Source organism: Capra hircus, chromosome 19 (assembly GCF_001704415.2).
Source record: "Capra hircus breed San Clemente chromosome 19, ASM170441v1, whole genome shotgun sequence".
Lineage (NCBI taxonomy): Eukaryota > Metazoa > Chordata > Mammalia > Artiodactyla > Bovidae > Capra > Capra hircus.
This window is the reverse complement of record NC_030826.1, coordinates 38,981,345-38,998,510: the sequence shown is the minus strand read 5'-3', so window position 1 is coordinate 38,998,510 and position 17,166 is coordinate 38,981,345. Positions and strand designations below refer to the sequence as shown.

Here is a 17,166-nt window from a genome sequence, read left to right as displayed (position 1 = left end):
GTCCTAATGAGGCGGGCCCACCGTAGTCTCCATAATGTAATATCGATCGGCTTCCCCGGCTCCGGCCTCAGCTGCTGCTCTAGCTCTTCCAAGCTCCCTGCTAGTTCTCTCCTCCCGGCAGGAGCCACTGGAGACCGAAGCCCGGAACCACGGTCGGAGTTGGCGGGCACCGGCGGCCTTTGCGCTCGCCGGGGCGAGCGAGGCGCACCAACAGTGCAGAGCTCAGAGCGCGATCGGCGTGCGGGCGAAAAATGCGGGAATCAGTGCCCCGCAGAGAAAAAGCGCGGGCCCACTTCCGAGCCCCGGCGCCCCGTTTTCGAATGCATTCGGGTCTCTCGCCTTCGGCCAGATTATTGTGTCCCGGGCCCGGAGCCTGAGCTGCCGTCCTCAGCTTGCCTCCCAAACCAGGTTGCGTCCCGTTCTTCGCCCAAACACACCTAGGCGCCAGACTCCACCACGGCAAACGAGCCCCGGCCGCGAGATGGGCCCCCAGGCCTCTGCCTCCTTCCTCCCGGCAGTTGGCGCCCCTGAAGAGGCCGGGTTGGGTCCCGGACGCAGCGTTTTAGAGCTGGTGATCGGGCGGCCGAGGGGGTCGGGGGGCGGGAAGGAGTCGCTCGTTCTCACTCATGCAGTTATTAATTTCAAGGGAGTGTCACTTAGAGTGAATGAAAATAACCCGGACGCGTGGCCAGAGGCGTCGCGTCCCAGCCCGAGCACAGCGCCCTTTGATCGAAGCCGAGACGTGGAGGACTGTAGAGAGAGTCACATTTCAGCTGAGTCCTCATCTCACCAGTTTCCAGGCGCCCCAGCTAGGGGCGAGGACCGCAGGGTCTGGGGGAAAGGGGTGCGCCCACATATTTTGGGGACAGAGGTTAGTTGAGGAGGATAACAGAGAAGAGAATTCATCCTCCAGGGTCAGGGGCTGTTGAAAAGAGTGAGGTCGTAGTCTAGTTTTGGGGGGCCCGGCACCGCGTTGGGGGCGCAGCGCGTTAGCCTCTCCCCCACCTCCTCTTCCTCGCTCCGCAAACACCCTGAAGGAATGAGGTCACGTGGGTGAGTAGTGGGCGGGACCTACTCTTGTCTGGAGGAAAAAAGCCATTTTGTCCCCCCCCCCTCCGAGTCCCGGTCCCTCCCCTCCCCCCTCCGTCCCCTCCCCTCCCCTCTCTCCCTCCCACCCCAAACCGCTTTCACAAACTCCTTTCTTACCATAGGTTTCTCCCCTCCCGCCGCCCGAGCGAGCGACACGGCTGCGGCCCCCCTCCCCTCCCTTCCCTCCCTCCCTCCCATCCCCCCCTCCCCGAGACCCACCGGACCCCGAACCCAGGTAAGCGGACGCAGTCTCCCCTCTCCTCTCCTTCTCCGACCCTGTAACCATCTGGGGACTGGGACGCGGGCCGGCACATCCTTCTTTACAAACCCCTGCCCGGGGAGGCTCTGAGCCCGGCCTGGTCTCGCGTCTCCGCCCCACCCCCGCCGGCCCCTCTCCTAGCTCGCCCCGTCCGCCTTTCTTTCTCCCTTGTTTCTCTCCCCTTTTCCTTTTCCTCCCTTCCAAGATGGCCGAAGTGGGTTCCCCCTTTTAATGATTTGGCGTCTCCTCGACCACCACCTCTTTGTGCTGCAGCCCCCCTAGACCCTGCTTCCCGAGGTAGCGAGGGGGAGGGTCCGAGGCAACCGCGGGGCTTTGGGGCTCCGCGCTGGGGCGGATCTCTGTCCCCCTAGCCCTCCCCACGAGCTAGAGCAGCCCCTGGCTCTCCCCCAGTACTCCTTTCGGGCTGGGGAGGGGTCGCTCTTGCTTTCATCCGTGGGCACTTAGGCGTCGTGGACGCGCGAGGACTCGAAGCCGGGAGGAAGGGGACGAGCTTTTCGATCGCTGCGGGGCCGGAGGAGGGCGCTCTTCCCTGCCGAGCCCCGTCCTCTGGAGCACCTCCCCCAGTCGCTCCCTTTTCCCCCCAATCCCGGGACTGGGCGCCCCGCCCCCTCCCCGAACCACCTCAGCGGAGCCTCTTTCTCCGGAACACCCCTCCTTGGGGCCCCGCCGAAAGTTTGGCTCTAGGGAAGGTAGGAGCGGCCACCCGGTAACTGGGGCCTCTGATCGTCTGACCCAGGCTCCTGGGGAAGCCGGGGTGGAGGGGGGTAGAAGGAAGATGGGGAAGATTTATCGCAGTATTTCCTATCGCCCGCAGAGGCAGGAGGGGTTTGGCCGCCTGGCCCCACTTGCACGGGGTAGCCCGACTGCCCCTCCCTCCCTAGATCCTCTTGCTTCTAGTTCTAAGGGGGTGGGACCCCTCAACTAGCAGACAGCCCTGCCCCCCTGTCTCCACGGGGGGCCCAGCATGCCTCTCTCCCTCCCCCACTGCCCGCATCTGCCCAGAATTGCTCCGGATGGCTTGAGGTAGGGGAGGAGGCCTGGGGATGGCGAATTTTTCTGTAAATATTGTGGAGGCGTTGCCCCGCGCTTCCCCCTGGTCTTTGTCTCTCAGAGACCCCCCCGCATCTCCCACCGCCCTGCCTTAGTCTCCAGGGCTCCCTGAGGCTGGGGTGGGGTGGGGAGGTGGTCTCCTGGTTGTCTTTCACTCCGTTCTTACGCCTCCTTCTCTGCGCCTCTTGCAGTTTGTTCCTGAAACTCTCATTTCTCTTCTTCCTCCCCCCTCTCTACTCTGTTCCAAGGTGTTAGTACTTGGAGAAGGAACATAAAGAAAGCTCTGTTAGAGCTTTCTGGTGGGGAGGTTTTCCCAGGGGTTTCTTGGTTTGGAGTTGGGGGTTGAGGTCTTAGAGCTGTCTTTGGAATAATGCAGGAAACAGGCCCAAGGTAAGACTCAGGACTTGGGATCCAGAGAGAGCGTAGCTGGGTGGGGTTCAAGTTGAAGTCTTTTGAGGGGGTGCTCTCTGCTGCTCCTGGTCTTCCCTGGAAGATCTTGGTTGATGGAGCTGTTGCCATGGGAATGGAGAGAGCCTGAACACGAAGAGGTGACATCTTTGTGCAGGTTGGATGCCCACCCCACTCCTCCAGCCTCTGGCCCCCAGAGTGGAGGTTACGAGCCGTACTGCCTTTGTTGCCGGAAGAGTTATGTTATAATTTACCCTGGGTAGACCAGGGATGCACAAAAGGTTAGTGTGTGTTTGCAGCTCTGGTTTCAGGCAGGGATGTCAGACTGTGTGCTTCTTGGGGTGGGTGGGAGTGGTTTGTACATCTGGCAAGCGTGGGCCTGGCTCTGGTCTGGCTCTGTGTGTGATGGGGTGTGTCTGTGTGTGTGTCTGGCCAAGCGTCTGGCCGTGTGTGTTGTGAGTGGGAGAGAAAAATGGAGGGGGTGTGTCTGGCTGTGTGTGCATATGTGTGTGTGTATCTGGCAGTGTGTAACTGTGTATATTTTGGATATTTGTCTTTGTTTGATCTTAGGACGCTGAGAGGTGGGAAGGGGAGGGAGGGTAGAGTGAGCCCGGCTTCAGGAGACTAGAGGACTCTTTCGATGCTTCTGGCAGGAGGAGCCCTCAGGGTCAGGGATCAGGGGACGCTGAGAGTTTGAGGGACCCAGGTAGACCTCCACCCCCGGCTCTCTCTGCACACACACAAATCCGCAGGCTTCCACAGCTGAACCCACACAGCTGGGAGAGGGATGGACTTCTGGGATCCAGTACATTCTGGCTCCCTGAGCTTCCACAGAGCCTGCTTCCCTACCTGTATTAGGGAAGTTGGGTAAGGCCATTAGCCTCTGCCCGCTCTTCCTACTTCAAAGAGAGACTGTGTCCTCATGGTTATGTTTTGACCCCGACGGCTCACTGAATGGTCTTCTGATGGAACCTGGAGTCCTTCTGCCTGCGTGGATGGAGTCAGACCAGGCTTATTGATTCCTTAAATGAGTGGGAAGCCTAGCATGGGTGCCAGTCTGTAAAGAGCACTGGAATAGGAGTCAGGCTCTGTCTAGTCCTAGGACCGCCACTGGGTGGCTGCTTGACCTAAGACAAGTCACCTGTTTCTGAGCTTCTTCATCTGTAAAGTGAAAGGACTGGACAAGATGCTTTCTAAGATCCCTTCCACTTCTGTAATTTTAGATGTCTGGATGTGACCCCGAGTGACTCTTCCCAAGACTTGGAGATTTTCTAGGAAGGGAGTTGGGTGAACTTCATGTTGGGGGAAAGCAGAGCAAAGAATCCTATAGCTGAGAATCTGAGGGAGCAGAAGGTCATCTCTGGGTTATCAAAGATTGGCTATTTCTCAGGGGGAAAAAAAAAACACAAACTGACAAAGAAGTCTGAATTAGAGGGGAGCTTCCAGAATAAGCCTGGTTAGAATGGAGATATGGGGGGTTGGTTCAGTGAGTAGGAGGCTTTGAGAAAGGGTAAAGACTCATGCCACACTTGGATGACACAGAGGAGTTGGGGTTGAGTCCTGGGTGATCAAGCTCCTTTCCTGCCACTGTGGCTGAAACCTGGGGGCCAGGAGCAAGGACTGTTCCATCATCATGGGGCCAGATGGGACTGAAGGGCTTGGCCCCCAGTTGAGGGTGGGAGACAGTGCTCAGGTTCGCTGTGGGGATGTGGTTGGAACTGGCCCCCAAAGCTCCGCAGAGCTTCCAAATGGCACGGTCTCCCTTTTCTGCTTCTTGGGACTTGTCTCTTCCTTTCTCCCTTAGGCTCTGCCCTAAGGTGTTTGGAGCTGGAGGTCCAGCCAGTTGTAGCTGGGGAGGAGCTAGGTGTCAGGTGTGGGGCCCTGAGGCCTCACGGGGCGGGGTGGGGTGGGGGGGCTCGAGGAGAAAGACAAGGAGGATGAGGGAACTGAGCTCCTGTTTACAGTTGTTCTTGGCACCTGCTGGCAGGGCCCTGCAGGTAACCATGGCAATCAGGTGAGGAGCCAATCAGTGCTTCTCCCCACCCCCAGCCCCAGAGGTAACAGTCTGAGGCCCCTGGAGATGGAAGAGGGGAGCAGGGAGTGTGGCAAGGGGGCTCATTTCTTGAAGTGAGAGGGAGGAACATTTCACTCAGTAAGCACCACAGCTCTTGCCTTCACCCGTGCATCCAGAACAGAGCTCGAGGGGTAGTCTCAGTCTGAATTCTCACAAGTGCTTGCAGAAATAAGAGGGTGAGTGTCACCGAGCTCCTGCATGTTGAGGCCACAGTTGGCCTGGCAGGATCTGGATGAATGGGAGGATGGGAACTCTTTTTGTTTTGGCTGTGCCTTGCAGCATGCGAGTAGTTCCCCCATCAGAGATGGAGCTCACGCCCCCTGCAGCAGAAGTGTGGTCTTAACCACTGGCCCACCAGGGAAGTCCCTGGAAGGGAGTTCTTAAGAGCCAAGTGTCTGTTTTGGAAACACAGTGAATATGTGAATGAGGTGGCTAAGGCAGTGTGAAGCGCCCACATGTGTGTGTGTGAGAGAGGGAGAGAGAAGAGGGCATGAGATTTTCCAGTTGCAATCTAGACCCTTGGGCTTCCCTGGTGGCTCAGATGGTGAAGAATCCGCCTGCAATGCGGAAGACCTGGGTTTAATTCCTGGATTGGGAAGATCCCCTGGAGGAGGGCATGGCAATCCACTCTAGTATTCTTGCTTGGAGAATCCCCATGGACAGAGGAGCCTGGTGGGCTACAGTCCATGGGGTCACAAAGAGTCAGACACAACTGAGTGACTAAGTACACACAATCTGATCTGGACCCTGAGTGTTAGCCAGTCCCTAAAGTTTTCTTCCTGGCTGTGTACATACACACACACACACACACACACACACACACACACACACACGACAGGTAGTCACATGAAGTACCTTTGGAGGCCCAGCAGCATGTACACACCGCATGGATATTATACACACTCAGCGAGTTAGCCACCTGGAGTCTGTCCTCCGGATGGTTGTAATAATATTTGGGCATCTTGCCAGGGGTTACTATGGGAACAACCAAACTGCATAGTAGCCAGCAAGGTTTCTACATAATTATGAAGAGGGGACCCATGCAGGGAGGGCTGGCTGAGGGGCGGAGATCCCTTTCCTTCCTCAGGCAGGTCTGGGCTGCTGCATGCGTGCTGGCTCTGGGCTTGCGTGCTCCCCTCTGTCTGCTCTGCAGCTTGGTATCTCTCCCACATGTGGTCTTTGTGTCTCTCCCTCTCTCTTGGTCTCTGGACAGCCTCTGTTGGCTGTTTGGGTCCTGGCCAAACTCATCCTGGGGTCTCTATAGTAACTGCTGATTCCCAGCTGTGAATTTCGGGTCCTAGAAAACCCAATGTGTTGGCTTTAGAAATCTTTCTGGAAAGGAGAGAAGGATGTATGTTGTAAAAGAGCTCTGGGGACTTGGCTGCCCTCCCAGGCCCCACCCCATGGGCTTTTCCTCTGGGAAAGTGGAGGGAGGTACCGTGGCTGCTGGCTACAGGTTGGATTTCTGAACTAAGAAGTAAGCACATCAGCTAGTCCAGACCTGGGCTTTGCCTGTCCTCCCTGGACCCAGCCAGGGCCTGGCTGGGCGCTTGGTGGGCTGTGGACAGAACTTTCTGCCCGGCTTCGGCAGGCCTCCCTGACAGCCTATAGCCTGTCACTGGGCAGCTTGTGGCCAGGTCGTGGATGGGAGAAGATGGGTGGGTGGCGGTGCCCACATTCGGAGATTCCCGAGTGTGCCTGGGAGGGGCGCCATGCAGCAGGCCTCCATCCGGGCATGTGGTGGCCTCCCTATGGAAGCGGCAGTAGCAGTCGTTTTACCCAGACCCTCTGCAGTTACCTGCAGAGTCTGGGACTGGGCCAGGGGTCAGGCTGGAGCTGTGTGTTCCCAGCTTTGGGGGCCTAAGGACCATCCTCAGTATTTCCTGCTTGAGCTCCAGGCCTAGAACCTGTGTGGTCAGCATGTGGTGTGTTTCCAAGGAGCTGCTCCGGGGCCTGGCCAGAGCCCAGGGGCAGTTGGTGGGATGCCCTCTTCAGACTTAGGGTGTTCATTTCCCCAGTGTTTCCACGGAAGGAGGCTTCCTGGAGCAGTGATGGGAGGAAGGAAGGTAAGATGGAGTAGAAAGACTCAATCAGAAGGCTGAGTTTCCTAATAGCTCCCAGGGAGTTCACCTGTATGTATATAAATTGAGATCGGGGAGATTTTTAACAACTCTGTTCTCTTCCATTTTCCCGCCTCCCCACATCCTCTGGAGAGTTGAGTGGTACTTCCTGTGGTCTAACTTCAGTCTTTCTGCTGCTCCTGAGATAGAACCTGAGCTTGTTGCTCAAGGTCACAGGAATCTCCAGAGCCCTCAATGAACACTCAGAGAGGGTCAGAAAGAACCACCTCAGTCTGGCTTTGGAGGGAGGAGGGGGGGCCATGGGCCCAGGGAGAGATGTTGCCTGTGGGGCAGGTAGAGTACAGTGTGGGAGGACCTCTTGCATCCCGGGGTTCCTGATTCCATGTTTTATTTCCCAGGGTGACACCCCCCACCCCAGCATCATGCATCGGACCACACGGATCAAAATTACCGAGCTGAACCCTCACCTCATGTGCGCCCTCTGTGGGGGGTACTTCATAGATGCCACTACCATCGTGGAGTGCTTGCATTCCTGTGAGTTGGGGTCGAGGGCTGCTCCTGGGGTAGGTGGCCTCTGCCTTGAGGAGCAAAGGTGTCCAGGTGTCTGGTGAGGGTCCCAGGTCAAAGGGAGACTGCCTGGGAGGAGACTGCAGGGTTCAGCCCAGGAGTTCATTTGGGGGACTTTTACCTGAATCTCCGTTCCCTCCTTGAGTCTCTGTGGATAACGCTGCACCCCGTGAATACAAGGTGCCCTGGTGTGCACCACGGGCTTGTAACTAGGAGTCAGGGAACTGGGAGGTATCTAGTCGGTTGGCTGTTGATTTGTTCTGCAAGGGGGTTTGGAACTTGGGACTCACCTTCATGGTACTAGACACTGGCTTCACGCACACACACACATCTGTCCTGCCCCAAGGATGGATAAGGGGCAGTTGCCATCTGGAGAACAGGGCTGCGTTGGGTCTTTGAAAGGGCCTGAGTTGCGGGAACATGGTGGAGAGGAGGGGATACCTGAGCCTGGGCAGGGAGTGTGGGGCTGATCCTGGGTTACAGAGGGGACTCTGACTCTTCCTCCTCTCTCCACGCCCCCCAAGTCTGCAAAACCTGCATCGTGCGCTACCTGGAGACCAACAAGTACTGCCCCATGTGTGATGTGCAGGTCCATAAAACCCGGCCACTGCTGAGCATCAGGTGGGCCCGGCACTTCCTCCTGCTCCCCCCCATCCTCTGGGGCAGCTGCCCTCTGTCTCCTCCCTCCTTGCTTCCTGAAGCCAGGGTGGCAGGTGGGGGAGGAGCCTCGGGCATGGGCCGTCCCTTGGGGATGATGTATCCAGCTGAGAAATTCTAGAGAGGTAGAGACGGGGCCTACAAGGACCCTCATGCCTGGGCCCTGGCTCTCAGAAAGAGAGGTGGGAAGAGGGGCCCTAGGCTGGAGAGTCAGGGTGAGATGGTTGCCGACTGGCTCCTATGTGTTTTTTCAGATCTGACAAAACCCTTCAAGACATTGTCTACAAATTGGTCCCTGGGCTTTTTAAAGGTACCTGCACCCTTTGTCCCCCTGCCACCAGCTCTCACTGCCCAGCCTGTTGCTTCCCCTGAGCCTGCTCCCTCTCTTCCAGATGAGATGAAACGGCGGCGGGATTTCTATGCAGCCTACCCCCTGACAGAAGGTGTGTTCACATGTGTGCACACGCGGCCCTCCCCGTGGCACCAGGGCCAGAGGCATGGAAGGCCAGTGGGCACCACTGTGCTGCCTCCCAGCCCGGGGTTGGGGGGAGGGCTGGGCTCACTGCACTGAGCTCTGAGATCCCTGGGTTGATGGTGGGGTTCCTGTCCCTGCTCCTAAGCTGAGCCTTCCCAGCTCGCTCCTTCTGCAGTCCCCAACGGCTCCAACGAGGACCGTGGTGAGGTTCTGGAGCAGGAGAAGGGAGCTCTGAGCGACGACGAGATCGTCAGCCTCTCCATCGAGTTCTATGAAGGTGTCAGGCAAGTCTGGCCCACACCTGGCCCTTTCAGGGTCCTAGGCAGGTCTCTTCTCCCATGCCGTCCCCATTCCCTGGGAGGAAAGGGCACTTCCGGGAGGGCCTTCCAGATGTTTGTGTGCAGTTAGGTCCTGCCTGCTCCAGGTTTTCCCTTGTTTTATTCCTTCTCCTTCTGCAGAGACCGGGAAGAGAAGAAGGGCCCCTTGGAAAATGGGGATGGTGACAAGGAGAAGGTGAGTGCTCGGGCCTGCCCGGAGCGGAGTATAGGCTGGGAGAGAGTGCCTGGGGTGGACCCCAGCCCTTGGGCGCCTCTTCCCCAGCAGACAGGTGTGCGCTTCCTGCGGTGCCCAGCAGCCATGACTGTCATGCATCTTGCCAAGTTTCTCCGCAACAAGATGGACGTGCCCAGCAAGTACAAGGTGAGTCCCTGGCCCATTTTGTAACGTGGGTCTTGTTTGTGCGGGTGTCTGACAATCTGTGCATCCTAGTCGTGGTTCATGGCTGGTTTGGTGTCACCAAGGGCTTGCGTGTTGTGTAACAGCCTGTGTAGAACAGTAACTGAAAACACGATTCAGGTGGGGCCGTCTGCTTCTGCTGAAACCAGTGTGCAGAGGTGCATGGGACCAAGATGGTGTACGTGTGTGCGCATGTTTGCACGCTTAGAACTACAGCAGAGCTGTGTATGTAAAAACTTAGGGCCATATCTAGGGCCAGCTGGCTAGTCTGAAATTCCCAAGGAGCTTTAGGATATAGCTTTTCAAATCTGAACATATGTATGATCCCCTAGAGGTCTTGTTAAAATGTAATTCTGACTGAGTAGACATTGTATTTCTAGAAAGCTCCCAAGTGCTTCTGGTACTGCTGGTCAATGGACTATTGAGGCTCTAGGACAGTAGATCCCAAACTTTGCCACATGTCAGAATCACATGAGGAATAACTTCTCAAGATTAAAACTCAAGTCACGTCTTAGCAGTTAAAACAATCTCTGGAGTGGGATCCAGGCGCTGGTGTGATTCCACCTTGTGCGTTCTCCCTGGGGCCCTTTCTGTGCCTGTTGGCTCCTCTGGAGAACATGCCAGAAATAGAAAGGGACCCAGAGCACTGTGTGGATGGCCAGGGGTGGCTTGATGATGTGGGCATCTCTGGATCCCTTCCCACCTGCTGGTCAGGAGTGCAGTTCAGTTCAGTTTAGTCGCTCAGTCGTGTCTGACTCTGTGATCCCATGAACTGCAGCCCGCCAGGCCTCCCTGTCCATCACCAACTCCCACAGTTCACCTAAACTCATGTCCATCGAGTCGGTAATGCCATCCAGCCATCTCCTCCTCTGTTGTCCCCTTCTCCTCCTGCCCCCAATCCCTCCCAGCATCAGAGTCTTTTCCAATGAGTCAACTCTTCCCATGAGGTGGCCAGAGTATTGGAGTTTCAGCTTTAGCATCAGTCCTTCCAAAGAATACCCAGGACTGATCTCCTTTAGAATGGACTGGTTGGATCTCCTTGCAGTCCAAGGGACTCTCAAGAGTCTTCTCCAATACCACAGTTCAAAAGCATCAATTCTTTGGCGCTCAGCTTTCTTCACAGTCCAACTTTCACATCCATACACGATCACTGGAAAAACCATAGCCTTGACTAGACAGACCTTTGTTAGCAAAGTAATGTCTCTGCTTTTCAATATGCTATCTAGGTTGGTCATAACTTTCCTTCCAAGGAGTAAGCGTCTTTTAATTTCATGGCTGCAATCACCATCTGCAGTGATTTTGGAGCCCCCAAAATAAAGTGTGACACTGTTTCCACTGTTTCTCCATCTATTTCCCATGAAGTGATGGGACCAGATGCCATGATCTTCGTTTTCTGAATGTTGAGCTTTAAGCCAACTTTTTCACTCTCCTCTTTCACTTTCATCAAGAGGCTCTTTAGTTCTTCTTCACTTTCTGTCATAAGGGTGGTGTCATCTGCATATCTGAGGTTATTGATATTTCTCCCGGCAATCTTGATTCCAGCTTGTGCTTCTTCCAGCCTAGCGTTTCTCATGATGTACTCTGCATAAAAGTTAAATAAGCAGGGTGACAATGTACAGGTCAGGAGTTATGTTGAGACAACTCTGAGAGGAAGTCAGATGCACCGGGTGACCTCAGAGGGATGAGGGATCACCTGCCCAGAGCCTCTTTGCCGAATGGCTGGCGCCTTGAGCCATCTGCCCTTGTCTCCTCCAGGTTGAGGTTCTCTATGAGGACGAGCCACTGAAGGAATACTATACCCTCATGGACATCGCCTACATCTACCCCTGGCGGCGGGTGAGTGGGTGGGGTGGTATGAGACGGGACAGGGCTGGAGGGACCCTGAGCCATTACGTGGGCCACGCTGCTCTAATCAGAGACAGTTCATCCCTCGTCTCATGGGCTGGGCATGTCCAGGGTGGCCTTCCAGACCATCTCTCACTGATGACCTTCCATACTCAGGAGGAAAAAAGGATCCTTGGGCAGACCACGTGCAAATTTGGGTGGCCGCAGAGGAGTAAACTTTGCCTTCTGCTCTCCGGCCTCCCTCTGCCTTTTTTCTCTGTCTCTGGTCTTACCCATGCTCTCTTCCTCTCCTGCCTTGCTTAGTCCCACCTGTGTGTCTCGTCCTGCCTTTCTCCCTGTTGGGTGCTATGGGTGAAGGTGGGTGGCTGCCCCATTAGCCTCTTTCTCCTGACACCGTCCCCTCCCCTTCTCCCTGCAGAATGGCCCTCTCCCCCTCAAGTATCGCGTCCAGCCAGCCTGCAAGCGACTCACCTTGCCCACAGCACCCACCCCCTCCGAGGGCACCAATACCAGCGGGGCATCCGAGTGTGAGTCAGTCAGTGACAAGGCTCCCAGCCCTGCCACCCTGCCGGCCACCTCCTCTTCCCTACCCAGCCCAGCCACCCCCTCCCATGGCTCTCCCAGCTCTCATGGCCCCTCGGCCCCCCACCCCACCTCCCCCACTCCCCCTGTGACAGCCGGTGGGGCCACTGCCGCTGCCAACGGGGGCGCCTCAAACTGCCTGCAGACACCATCCTCCACCAGCAGGGGGCGCAAGATGACTGTCAACGGAGCTCCTGTGCCCCCCTTAACTTGAGGAAAGGGACCCTCTCCCTCCTTTTCCAGCCATGCCTCTCCACCCCTCCACTTTTTCTGGGCCCCGTTTTTCCACCTCTTCTATTTTCCCCAGCTCCTCCCACCTTAGGGGTGGGGGATGGGTTTTATAAATAAATCTATATATATATGTACATAGGAAAAACCAAATTATACATACTTATTTTTTATGGACCAACCAGATTAATTTAAATGCCACAGGAAACAAACTTTATGTGTGTGTGTATGTGTGGGGGATGGGGTGTTCATTTTTAGGGGGTCTTGTGGAATTCTCTCTGCTCTTTTTGGGAGTGCCTAGAGGTGGAATTGGAGGGGCCACTTGAGGCCCAGTAGCACTCTGCGCATCCTCCTCCTGTTTCCCAAGACATATGGGGTGCTGAGGGGCCCCACCAAGCCCCAAAACTTTAGGCACAACTCTAATTGGCTGTGTATGGGGTCCACTCTGTTTCTTTCCCCCTCTTGGCTGCTGTCCTACCCTTACCCTGATCAGTGCCCTCCCCCCACCATTGTTGAATGTTCAGAGAATTGCAAAGACAGTGCCTTTTACAAATGCAGCCTATCGCCTGGTTTTGAGGAGCAAGTGGGCAGTGGAGAGGGCATCTCCCTTACCTCCTCCTCGTGCAGTGGGAACTTTGTATAAAGAATAGATAGTTTTGCCTCCCCCCTCCCCTTGCCCCCAACGCCCCCATGTGTGTGGCCTTTGCATCATTTATCTTGTGAAAAAGAAGATTCAGGCCACAGGAGGCCTCAGCCCTTGAACTTCCCCTGTGGTGTTAACATCGTGAACTGCTTTATTCCTTCTCCCCCACCGCCACCCAGAAGGCCGCACTAGCAAGGCTGCTGGGGCAGTCTCTTTGGGGGCTGGAGTGGAGAGGTGGAGGCAGGGTGACCTCAGATAAGCACAGACCCCAGATTTGGCCAAAGGCAAGCAGTTCTCCAGTCCCCTCCCCACCCGCAGCTGAGGCCAAGTCAGGAAAGAGCAACAGAGATATCTGAAAGCACAAGAAGACAGAGCCTGTAAGGTCTGACCTCAGCTCCATCCTGAGGAGTCCAGTGGTCCACCCCCGAGGGATAGATCCCAGGAGACCCCTGCCCACCTGTTTTTCCTCCCATGTACAAAGATCGGACTGGGGAGGGGAGGAGGCAGCACTCTATCACAACTACATGTTTGGGGCCGGGCATCCCCCAGTGGGTTTGTCTGTGTTCGCACCTTGTCCTGTGTCTGAGGTGCTGTGGCTGTGCCCTTCTGCCCTGGGATGTTTGTATCTCTGGCTTTAATAAATGCTGCATACTCTCCGGAGCCTGTAGTTTTTTGGGACAGAAGGGACAGGAAGGGTGGTCGGGGTCCTCTGGCCTCCTCTAGTCTCTGGGCTCATCCTGCTTTGCTGCTGCTGCTGCTGCTGGGCTAAGTCACTTCAGTTGTGTCCGACTCTGTGCAACCCCATAGATGGCAGCCCACCAGGCTCCTCCATCCCTGGGATTCTCCAGGCAAGAATATGAGTGGGTTGCCATTTCCTTCTCCAATGCATGAAAATGAAAGTGAAGTCGCTCAGTCGTGCCCAACTCTTCACGACCCCACCAGGCTCCTCCGTCCATGGGATTTTCCAGGCAAGAGTACTGGAGTGGGTCATCCTGCTTTGGGAGACCCCGTATGGAATGAACCTGAATTGTTCCCTCCCTATAGCCAGTCTGGTGTCCCCAGCCCAGGTTAAGATCCTGAAGGGGGATAGGTCTTGTCCCTCACACCTGTGACCACAAGAACACCACTCTGGGCTAGCACGTCTCTTTAATACCATCTTCACCAGCAGGTATCAAAGCCAGGGCCTGTTCCCAGCTGCGCCAGATTGGAGACCTTGGGTTATCGGAGCAAGCCCTTCACAAACCGGCTATAGGTGCTGGGATCCCTGGGGTGAGCCACACCTCAGAGTGGGGAGCCCGGTTCTGCCCTCTGCACCTGTTCACTCTTGTGGGTACCATCGCAGTATGGGGGCTTCTGGGTTGCCTTGCAGGTACAGAGCGCCACCGTGCGGGTCTCCTGGGCCTTGAACTTCAGTGGGGATAGGCCAGTGCGTTTGAAGAAGTGGGAGCCATCACAGAAGGGCTAGTGAGGAAAAGAAAGAAGTCAGAGAGACCCAACCCTACCTGCTGGGGCAGGGCAGCGCTGGGAGGGACACAGGTAGCTAAGTGACACTGACCGACTTTTGTCATCTGTAAAGTGACAGTGATCAGAGTAATCTCAAGAAAATAAAACGCATAAAGCTTTATCATGCACTCTGCCAGTAGAAAGGGTTCAGTGATTGTGTCCTCACAGGAATAGTTTCTGGGGGACCCAAGAAGAGAATTTTCAAAGCGAAATGGTATCATTTCGAAATGATACCTTAGGTATCAGCAACTTTTATACTGATGATGGTTTTTTGGTTTTTTTTTAATGGCTCTGAGTCTCCATTGGTTCATGACACTCATTTCCTTTCCCATGTTCTTAAGGTACAAACTTCTCTGAGTGGCCTTTAAGACTGGGGTATCAATTTTGTTTGGCTCCAACAAACAACTGGGCATGTTCGGGGGGAGGGGATGTTGCGGGGAGCGGGGTGGAAGGAAGGGGAGAAGGTGAGGTCCGACAGCAAACTGGCTGCCTGCTGTGAGCATCTATGCCCTTTCACCCCAGAAGGTGTTCCTACAGAGCCTGGGTAATGGAAACAGGCCCAGACAGGTGGTTTGCTACTGAGTGGCAGAGCTGGAGCCAAGGCCTCTTGCCCTTGAGTGAGGGTGGGGTAGGAGGGTGGATGGGAGAAGTGTGCAGATAAAAGTCAGCAAACTGGTCCCAAAGGGCAAGAGGCAGAGAGACACAAAGGGCCTGCTGGTGCCAGGGCTCACTGGCAGGCAGCAGAGCACCATGCCCATGAGGACCTGCTCAAAGTTCACAGCAAGTCGGTGGCAAAGCAGGACTTCGGGCCCTGGGCTGCTGACACCACATCATGCGGTCTGGAGGAACACAGTTCTGAGCCAGCTCAGGAAGGAAAGGGGCCCAGAGGCTAAGAATGTGGGGCAGGTTCCTAAGGGATGGAAGGCTCCTGGGACAGGAGAGAGGGGAGCAAGCAGCCAGGACGACAAGACAACAGGAGACCAGGGAAGTCACAGAAACTGAAAAAGGGAGCATTTTCAGGAGCAGACGCCAGGAAGGGGCACAATTGGGACCGAGCGGCTGCTCAGAGTCTTCCTGATGCTGGGGTCTGAGGCCTGGGAACCCAGATGCTTCCCAGGAAGAAGGAAAGAGGGGAGAGAGAGAGGCAGGCAAGCCTTTCTGGGCAGAGCCTGGAGCCTCTGAAGAGTACAGAAGAGGACAGAACTCCGGCCCCACCCGCCTGGCCCTAGGACTCAGTTTCTATCTCTTTGTCTCCATCTTGAAGAGTGGGTGCAGAGAACTGGGAGCTCAGGGCTGGCTGGAGAATATCCCTACCCCTACCCTTGTGATCCCTCGGGTGTATGTGGGAAAAAGGAATGTCTTGAAGGGGAGTTCCTGGGCTATACATGGTGTCCCCAGACCACAGGTGTGACATGTCAACGGGGAGGGGGATACAGGTCTCTCACCTGCTTTTTGCTGCGGCCACACACACACCACCTGTAGGTTTTCCCAGCCACCAGCTTCACCTTGATGGGTGTTTTTAGGGCCACCACGGACTTGGCTGGGGTTCTGGGGAACCATCGGGCCTGTGGCAGGGAAGATGAAAGGTCAGCTTATGCCCTGGAAGCACTTTCTTGCCTGTGGCCATGTCTAGCTTTCCCAGGGCCCTGGCTGGTGACAGGCTTTTTCTGCATGAGGCTGATCTGACTCCACCCTGCAAGGACCACCCACCCCCCCAAAACCGTGAGGCCCACCAAGCTCAGGATAGAGAAGAGATTTCAAGACCACAAAACCACATATGTTTCAGGGTCCAGGCTTTCCCTTCAAGCCCTGGCTCTCACCCTGGTGCCATGGGTGGAGGGCCAGGATCCCGCCAGCCTTGGGGAGCCAATGGCACCTGGGACTCGGTTTATCAGGTATCGGGGTTCCTCATGCAGAAACCTGCTCCTCGTCCTCTGCCCTCGGGTCACCCCATCTCCCCTGAGCCAGGGCGAGGTGGCCACAGACAAGAGAGTCTCAGGCTGGAGTTTACAAAGCAGGGCTGACCCATTCTGGTTTCCTCCTCTGGTCTCTACCTCGGTGGTCTCTCTGGGCCTGGGGGACTCGGGTGGAGGGAAGGGGAAACAGGGCGGAGTTGGGGGGGGGGTACGGCTTACCAGCCAGGAGGTGATGTGCCGTCTCTGGTTCAGCGTCTGCAAGGCAAGCAGGCATCCGCGGGGCGGCGATTTGGAAACAGAAAAATAACGTCAATGGAAAGCGGAAGACTTCCAAAGGGAGGGAAGAAACGGCAGGGCTTAGGAGAGCGTTAGAAATACGAAGGTAATAGGGGCTTCCGAGAGAGGAACGGGAGTTGCTGGGGGAGGTGCTGGCACCCAACGGGCGCTCAGGGACGGCTGCAAAGCACCAGGCGACGCAGGGGTTTGGGGGAAGCTCAGCCTAGGGATAGGGTCGGAGAGGCGGGGCGATGAGCGGAGGATGGTGGAGCGGAGGGCAGGGGAGGGGGCCCGGCCGCGCGGGTGCTCACCCAGGCCGCCGGCCGCACTAGCGTCCCCACGCCGCGCACGGAGCCCATGGCAGCCCCGCTGCCACCACCGCGCCGGGCCGGCTCCGCCTCGCGCCCCGGTCACCTTCCCGCTTCCCCGCCTCCCTCCGGCCCAGCCCCGCCTCGGCCCGGAAGACGCCGCGGGGTTAGCGCGGTGCGGGCCGCGGGCCTGCGCGGGCCGTCCAGCCCCAGCTGCCGGAAGTCGGGCCAAGGAGCGGGCCCAGCAACCCCCTCGGAGCCCCCAGGGTGTGGCGGGCTCTCCGGCGCCCCCTTTGGTACCCGCGTGTCTGCGAAGGACCTGCGCGGAGCATCGCCGCTCGTTTCCTTGCCTGCGCCTCCCGACGACCCCCTCCCGCCTTGTGGGCAGGGACTTGCCGGGGGACCGAGACCGTTTCCTCTTGCCGAGGCTTAAGACAGTGCTTCTAGAA

The 17,166-nt window shown here is 56.7% G+C and overlaps 2 protein-coding genes across 10 annotated transcripts; one reads left to right on the top strand and one right to left on the bottom strand.

The window, feature by feature from the left end:
- On the top strand, positions 1,268 to 13,370 carry PCGF2 (polycomb group ring finger 2). 9 transcript variants are annotated; one of them, XM_018064982.1, is made up of 10 exons: positions 1,268 to 1,324; positions 7,381 to 7,516; positions 8,074 to 8,170; positions 8,461 to 8,516; positions 8,599 to 8,649; positions 8,827 to 8,965; positions 9,140 to 9,194; positions 9,282 to 9,380; positions 11,172 to 11,252; positions 11,680 to 13,370. In XM_018064982.1, exons 2-10 carry the CDS (start codon positions 7,405 to 7,407, stop codon positions 12,055 to 12,057), a joined length of 1,068 nt encoding a protein of 355 aa, XP_017920471.1. In that variant the 5' UTR covers positions 1,268 to 1,324; positions 7,381 to 7,404; the 3' UTR covers positions 12,058 to 13,370. The 9 variants fall into 9 exon arrangements, with proteins under 9 accessions (XP_017920471.1, XP_017920474.1, XP_017920472.1 ...); XM_018064985.1 differs by having other exon boundaries at positions 1,270 to 1,324; positions 8,857 to 8,965; positions 9,285 to 9,380; XM_018064983.1 differs by lacking the exon at positions 1,268 to 1,324 and adding an exon at positions 1,373 to 2,058.
- On the bottom strand, positions 13,842 to 16,918 carry CISD3 (CDGSH iron sulfur domain 3). Its single transcript, XM_018064977.1, has 4 exons — positions 16,721 to 16,918; positions 16,353 to 16,388; positions 15,663 to 15,782; positions 13,842 to 14,175 (listed from the first exon to the last, which is right to left on the bottom strand). Exons 1-4 carry the CDS (start codon positions 16,766 to 16,768, stop codon positions 13,996 to 13,998), a joined length of 384 nt encoding a protein of 127 aa, XP_017920466.1. The 5' UTR covers positions 16,769 to 16,918; the 3' UTR covers positions 13,842 to 13,995.